The sequence below is a fragment of the Passer montanus genome, unplaced genomic scaffold, assembly GCF_014805655.1.
Source record: "Passer montanus isolate IOZ18808 unplaced genomic scaffold, ASM1480565v1 scaffold240, whole genome shotgun sequence".
In the NCBI taxonomy this organism is placed as follows: domain Eukaryota; kingdom Metazoa; phylum Chordata; class Aves; order Passeriformes; family Passeridae; genus Passer; species Passer montanus.
Window position 1 is genome coordinate 119,027 of NW_024367038.1, and position 7,596 is coordinate 126,622.

A 7,596-nucleotide genomic window follows, 5' to 3' on the forward strand; every position below is an offset into this window, starting at 1 on the left:
CCGGGGTGCTGGGACCAGGGAGTGCCGCGGAGTTATGGGGTGTCCCTGGGGTGCTAGAGAAGGGGGTGCTGGGGAAAGGAGGATTTTAGGGTGTCCCTGGGGTGCTGGAGAAGGGGTTTACAGGATGTCCCCGGGGTGCTGGGAGCAGGGGGTGCTGGGGAAGGAGGATTTTAGGGTGTCCCTGGGGTGCTGGGAGTACCGGACGCTGCCGCGGGGCTGTGGGGTGTCCCCGCAGCCCTGACCGGGGCAGCGGCGCAGCAGCCGGGGGTGTCACAGGGGTAACGGGGGGTGGCCATGGAGGGGCCGGGGGCACCTGTGGGGCCCAGTTTGGGGCAGGCAGCTCCCGGGGCCCCGGAGCAGGGTTTCCATTCCCGCATCCATTAAAGGGGGGGGCGGTTGTTTTTGGGGTGACTCTGCAGGTCTGGGGAGGTACCGGGTGCCCCTCACAGCCTCTGCAGGGCTGGGGACCCCAAGGGTTGGGGCGGAATGTCCCTGGGCTGCCGCGCGGGGCTCTGCCCGGCAGGGCGGGAGCGGAGCCGGTGACGGCACCGGGATCGCTCCGGAGCCGGTAACGGCACCGGGATCGCTCCCGAGGCGGTAACGGCACCGGGATCGCTCCCGAGGCGGTGACGGCACCGGGATCGCTCCGGAGCCGGTAACGGGATCGCTCCGGAGCCGGTAACGGCGCCGGGATCGCTCCCCCACCGCCCCAAGGACACCCAGCCCAAACCCCCCCGCTGCCCCAAGGCCCCGGAGCCGCTCCCCAGCTGGAACCCTCTGGAAGCAGCAGCAGCTCAGGGCACAGCCCCCACCCCACCCCAGCCCCCATCCCTGCTTGTCCCCCGCCCCAAAATCCCGGCTGACCCCAAGGAGGCTCGGGAGAGGCTGAGCTTTCCAATGTTTTATTTGTGGTTTGAGATTACAGAGTCTTTATTGCTGATCTAATACAATCACTCAGACATTAATATTTAAAACATCCTTCTGAAATGTTACGCTTGCGACGTTTTCGTTTCCTCGCTGCTGATGACGAGTTTTGTCTTATTATTATCTCTAAAGTTCAGAACAAAATTAATTTCCTTTATGCGATTTTGCTGGTGTTACCTAAAATCTCCTTTTTCCTAAGTCTTGAAAAATGTGTTACATTAAAAAAAAAAAAAAGAAAGAAACCAAACCCCATTACACGTTTAATTTAGAGATGATCATAGATATGATTCCAGGTTGATTAGGAAAAAAGCCAAGCGAGCCAAAAAGCTTTTACAGGAGAAGCAGAACATGGAGAAGAGCTTTAAAAATCGAGGTGGGAAAAGCCAGTTAGGGTTTCAGTAGTAATATATATATTTTTTTTTTTATTTTTCCCTTCCTATCTACCTGGAAGATAAAAGGGGGATAAAACTGGGCACGAAGGGATCGGGGTTTCAGTAGTAATATATATATATTTCTTTTATTTTTCCCTTCCTATCTACCTGGAAGATAAAAGGGGGATAAAACTGGGTACGAAGGGATCTGGGGCTGTGCAGAGCAGGCACAGGGTGGGACACGGCTCTGGAGATGAGGGGGGTGGGGATGAAGGGGCTTTTCCAGGGGGAAGTGGCTGTGCTTGGGTTGGGATGGGATTCCTGCTCTCCCAGAGCTGCCCCAGGGACCCGGGCCAGGAGCAGCTCCAGGGAACAGCAGGGCTCACACAGAGCAGGCTCTAGCTCGGGCACAAAGACCTGGCTGTGATGTTCCAAAGAGCTCAGGGGATTCTTCCCAAAAATTCTCAGGACCTGGGTAAAATGAAGGAGCAGAGATCATTTCAAGTCTGTGGTCAGAGATCAGTCTGCTGGGAGCTTCTCAGAGCCTGAAGGTCTCCTCAAGGCCTTCTGAAAGCTCTGACGCCTTCCCAAGGACTCGTCAAGGTTTCCTCCAGCTCTTCTCAAGGTTTTCCTTCCTGATTTTGAGAGAAATTTGGAATAAGCTGGCACATGGGAACGTTTGCTCTGGAGATGAGCGACCTGTGGCCAACCTGCCTCCAAATCTCCAGAGAGCCGTGGGAAGGACTTGAGGCCACAATTCCTATTTTCCTTTCCTTGTGCGTGAACGAGCTGCCACAAAAAAAGTTCTCCAAGATGGCAAAGAAGCCCCGGAGGACAAAACACAGATCTGCAGCCGGTGAGAGACTCGGGAAGCAGCAGGGAGGAGAGAGGCTCCTGTGCAGGGGCTGGGCAGTTTTATTTCTGAAGGATCACGTTGTCCACGTCAGGGACAGAAGTGGCTGCTCAGCCACTTGGGAAGTCACCTTGCTAAGGGTCACGCTGGCCTGTGCTCAGGTGGGACATCCTGGGATAAAACAAGGAACTCTGGCAAATTTATTCTCCACCAGCTCTGACACGTCGAGGTGACCACAGGGCTTTGGCGACTCTGAGCTCTCCCCTGGCACAGAACCCGTGGGGGTCGCTCCGGCGCACGTCTCACACATCCCGAAGGGGAATTCCAGATTCATACAGGCATGACCAGAAAACAAAACCGAACGTTTCCAATGAGGACTGAAATTCAGCTGGAGAAGGAGCCGGGTCCCCCCAGCCGGGCGCCCGGCGTGGCAGCGCCGCCGGGCGCGGCAGCAGCAGCGGTGCCGAGGCGGGGCTGCCCCGGCCCCGCCACGAACACGACTTTGGTTGATCCAGAGAGGTTGGCACTGGCAAGGACAGCAGCAGGAAAGCGCCGCGGGGCCGGGCCGGGCAGCGCCGGCTCCTCTGCGCTCGGGGCTCTCCCTGGGCACGGCTCCGGGCAGGGCTAAGGCGAGGTTCCCCGGCTGGGCACGGCCCCGGGCTCTTCCAGGGCACACGGAGAGGCTTCTCCAGCCAGATTCCCGAGCCAAGGAGGATCTTGGCTCCGGTGTCAAACCGCGGCAGATTCCCCGGCTGCGGCACCGGGCTGGGGCGTGGAGGAACCCAAAGGTGCCCCCAGGCCGGGCCCCGCCGTGTGCAGGGTGAGCAGGGATGAGGGACTATTCCACTATTCCACAATTCCAGCAGCTTCCTCCTCGCCTTCCCCGTCCTCCCAGCCCCGGAAAAGAACGAACCCAAAGAGAAAAATGAAAGGAACGGAAAGAAAATCCAGCGTCTCCCAGTCCCGCGGCAGGACGAACACCAGTGGCAGAGGCCACGTGAACAGTATCCTAATTTAATAAATAAATAACCTAAAACACACTGTCGACTATGGCAGCAAGCCCGGCTCTAGCGGGGGAAGCTTGCGCGGTTTCATCCTGTACAGTAGTTGAGAAGGACTCGGGTGTCGGGGCGGTTCCTCCAGGAACTCAGTATCTGGGAAAAGATGGAAAAACGGGGATTTGGTGAGCGGGGAAGGGATGAGAAACTGCCCCAGAATCACCAGGGTGGATTTTGGGAGGGGGAGACGCCAAGGGCAGAAATGGCTGAGGAAGGGACTCGGTCCTCGCTGCCTCCAGGGTGTCCAGGGAGGTTGGAGGGGTCGTGGCTGCCCCTCAGGGCAGGGAATTCCCCGAGACCCTCAAAGGATCCCGACATCCCCAGGACAAACCTCGCTCCCACAAGGCTGGGCCATGCCAGGCACCAAACCGGGCACAGAGAACTGAACCAGAGGGAATTCCTCCACAGCCACAGGGAAGCACCAGAGTTTTGCAAGGAAAACAGCTCAGGATCTGGGAAAACCCAGTGATCCCCAAACTGGGAGCGTTCTGGTGCTCTCTGCCTGCCAAGAAAATCCCTCTTCCTGCAGGAAAAGGATCTGGGCTTCCCCCTGCCAAGCAGATCCACTTTTGTGCAAAGCCATTCCATTTTCACAGTGGAAATCCATGGCAGTGCTGGCTAAAAATGTGGAAAGGGAAGCGATCCAGGGCTCCTAGTGAAAATTATTATAATTTTGGGGATCTGCCCAGCCCGTGCTTCGGAAGGAGCCGTGGAGCTGAGCCTCTGGGAGCCGGGCCCAAGGCTGCTCTGTGCCACCTCATCCTCTGTCAAACTTTAAAAATAAAGCTGCCACTGAGCCGGTGGCACCGCGCTGGCATCTGCCACGTCTGGGTGACAGCTGCTGCCACGCACAAAGGGCCCCTGTCCTGCCAAGAGCTCCTGACACGGCTCCAAGAGCGCCTTCCCCTCCTGCTGCCTGCACGGGACCCAGCAGAGCCCCTGGAGACCCGCGGGGCTAAACCCTGTCCCCTCTGCCCCCAGGGGTGTCCCCAGCCGGGGCAGGAGCACAGGGCTGGGGGGGACCGGGGAGAGGAGAGAGCAGGGAGGGACAGGGAGGGGACAGGGCTGGGGGGGCACCAGGAGGGGACAGGGCTGCAGGGACAGGGAGGGGACAGGGCTGGGAGGGACAGGGAGGGGACAGGGCTGGGGGGGACAGGGAGGAGACAGGGCTGGGGGGGACAGGGAGGGGACAGGGCTGGGAGGGACAGGGAGGGGACAGGGCTGGGAGGACACTGGGAAGGGGCAGGGATGGGAGAGGACAGAGCTGGAGGGCACTGGGAAGAGGAGAAGGCGGGGAGGGACAGGGAGGGGACACGACTGGGAGGGGCAGAGGGCTGGGAGGACATCAGGAGGGGGAGAAGGCTGGGAGAGGACCAGGAGGGGACACGACTGGGAGGACATCGGGAGGAGGAGAAGGCTGGGAGGGACAGGGAAGGGACAGGGCTGGGAGAGGACCAGGAAGGGACAGAGCTGGGAGAGCACTGGGAGCAGCAGAGGGCTGGGAGGGCTCTGGGAGGGGACCGGGAGGAGGAGAAGGCTGGGAGGGACAGGGAGGAGAGAGGGCTGGGAAGGCACCAGGAGGGCACCATGAGCAGCAGAGGGCAGGGAGGGCACCGGGACGGGACAGGACTGGAAGGGCACCCAGAGGAGAAGGCTGGGAGGGACAGGGAGGGGACAGGGCTGCAGGGACAGGGAGGGGACAGGGCTGCAGGGACAGGGCTGGAGGGCACCAGGAGGGGACAGGGTTGCAGGGACAGGGAGGGGACAGGGCTGCAGGGCACCTGTAGTAGTTGGGTTTGAAGGGTCCATTCTTGTTGAGCCCCAGGTACTTGGCCTGCTCGTCCGTCAGCTCTGTCAGGTGCGCGTCGAAGGTGGGCAGGTGCAGGCTGGCCACGTACTCGTCTGGGACAGGGGACACGAGGCCAGCCCTCGTCACAGCAGGGAAGGGAGGCCACCACCGAGCCCCGGGATGAGGCACAACCCACCTGGCAGCTCTGGGAGGTGACACCTCACCCCAGGATCAGGACAGGCCAGCCCCGCCTCAAAATCCCCAATTCCCACCAAAACCCCCAAAGTGTGCCCAGGGTGGCCCGGTGGCACCTCCCAGCTGTGACAGTGACCCAGCCTGGCCCAGGGCCACTCCCCAGCTGTGACAGTGACCCAGCCTGGCCCGGTGGCACCCCCCAGCCGTGCCAGCCCACGAGCAGAAGGCAGGGGACTGCTGTTACCCATTTTTTTAGGCAGCAAGTACACGTCCTGCTTGTAGCGGCCCTCGGGGGCGTTGTAGAGCTCTATCAGAGCCAGGGCCTGCGGAGAGGACACGGGGTCAGGGGCTGCTGCCCCTCAGGGCAGGGCCTGCCCCCAGCAGCCCAAGCCCCTCACCTGGGTGGTGGCCGTGATGGACAGGACAAAGGTGGGCACGGTGGAGCAGCTCAGGTTCAGCAGGCGGCCCTGGGAAGCAGAACCTGGATGTTAACAGGCACCAAACCCAGGCTGGCACCCCACAGGAGGGACAGGAGCAATGTGTCCCTGCTGTGTCACCTGCACCCAGCCCCGAGGTGTGGCTGCCCTCAGGAAGTGGAAATCTCCCTGTGGGAGATCCCTGGAGTGGGATGAATTAAAACAGGGGAGTTTTCCTTCATGCCAGGAACTCAGGGGGAGGCTGTGCTCCAGGGAACAGGGACAGGGGAGAGGGAACGGCCTCAGGCTGGGCCTGGGCAGCTCGGGGGGGATTTTGGGGAAAATTTCTCCACGGAAAGGTTGTCAGGCATTGGAATGAGCATTGGAATCCCATCCCTGGAGGGGTTTAACAGCCCTGTGGCTGTGACACTTGGGGACGTGGTGGCTTTGGCAGGGCTGGGAATGGTTGGACTTGATGGACCCAGAGGTGTTTTCCAGCCTAAATCACTGTGATTCCACCATTCCCCGAGGCCAATCCCACATGCAGACCCCTCAGTGCAGCTGCCCCCTCACCTCTGCCAGCAGCACGATCCTCTTCCCGTCGGGCCAGATGACGTGATCCACCTGGGACCTGACGCGCTCCCAGGTCAGCTCGGGCGTGCGCAGGCTGGCCTGGGACAGGGAATGTCACAGCAGGGCTGGGCTGAGCCCCGGAGCGGGCAGCACCCCTGGCAGTGCCCTGGCACCGTCCCCTCGGAGCCCAGCCCAGCCCGGGGGCACCGCTGTGGCTGCAGGCTGAACTGTGCCTGGGGGCTCACGCATCAGAGCTCCAGCAGGAGCTGCTGAGGGGGTCCAGCATCACCCCAGAGAGTACTCAGAGCACAGCCACCCCAAAGCACCATCACCCCAAAGCACCATCACCCCAAAGAGTCCTCAGAGCACAGCCACCCCAAAACACCATCACCCCAAAGAGTCAAAGCACAGCCATCCACCCCAAAGAGCACTGCCCCAAAGCACCATCACCCCAAAACACCATCACCCCAAAGCACCATCACCCCAAAGCACTGTCAGCCCAAAATTCCATCACCCCAAACAGTCAAAAAGCACAGCCACCCCAAACAGCACTGCCCCAAAGCACAGCCACCCCAAACAGTCAAAGCACAGCGACCCCAAACAGCACTGCCCCAAAGCACCATCATCCCAAAACACCATCACCCTAAAGCACTGTCAGCCCAGAACACCATTACCCCAAAGCACCTGACCCTAAAAGAGTTGCCCCAAAGAACCATGACCCTAAAACACTGTAACCCCAAACACCATCACCCCAAGTCACCCCAAACACCATTCAGCCCAAAACATCATTGTCCTAAAATATCAGTACCCTGAACACTGTCACCCCAAAGCATCACCACCCCAAAACATGTAACCCCAAAGCACCACCATCCCAAACACAGTCACCCCAAAACATCATCATCCCAAACAACACTGCCAAAAGCACCATCACCTCAAAACATGTAACCCCAAAGCACCACCACCCCAAAACATGTAACCCCAAAACATCATCATCCCAAACACCACTCCCCAAAAGCACCATCACCCCAAACCACCATTACCCCAAAACATCACCACCCCAAACACAGTCACCCCAAACCACTGTAACCCCAAAGCATCACCACCCCAAAACATGTAACCCCAAAGCACCACCACCCCAAACAGTCACCCCAAAACATCATCATCCCAAACACCACTGCCCAAAAGCACCAGCACCCCAAACACAATCACCCCAAAGCACCACCACCCCAAAACATGTAACCCCAAAGCACCACCACCCCAAAGCACCAGCACCCCAAAACATGTAACCCCAAAGAACCAGCACCCCAAAACACTGTAACCCCAAATCACCACCACTCTAAAACACAGTCACCTCAAAGCACCATCACTGCAAACCCCATCCCTCCAACCCCATCCCCCAAACCCCATCCCCCCAAAC

General features: G+C 59.5%; 1 protein-coding gene across 3 annotated transcripts in view; it reads right to left on the minus strand.

The window, feature by feature from the left end:
* Nucleotides 1-3,146: 3,146 nt before the first annotated feature.
* AHCYL2 (adenosylhomocysteinase like 2) overlaps nt 3,147-7,596 on the minus strand; it is a 36,593-nt gene continuing 32,143 nt past the window's right edge. For all 3 annotated transcript variants that reach the window (XM_039711192.1, XM_039711191.1, XM_039711193.1), the window contains 5 exons: nt 6,180-6,278; nt 5,589-5,657; nt 5,435-5,513; nt 4,988-5,108; nt 3,147-3,302 (listed from right to left, as the gene is read on the minus strand). In XM_039711192.1, the coding sequence (XP_039567126.1) occupies nt 3,296-3,302; nt 4,988-5,108; nt 5,435-5,513; nt 5,589-5,657; nt 6,180-6,278 (375 nt within the window). In that variant the 3' untranslated portion in view covers nt 3,147-3,295. The remainder of the gene's footprint in view (nt 3,303-4,987; nt 5,109-5,434; nt 5,514-5,588; nt 5,658-6,179; nt 6,279-7,596) is intronic.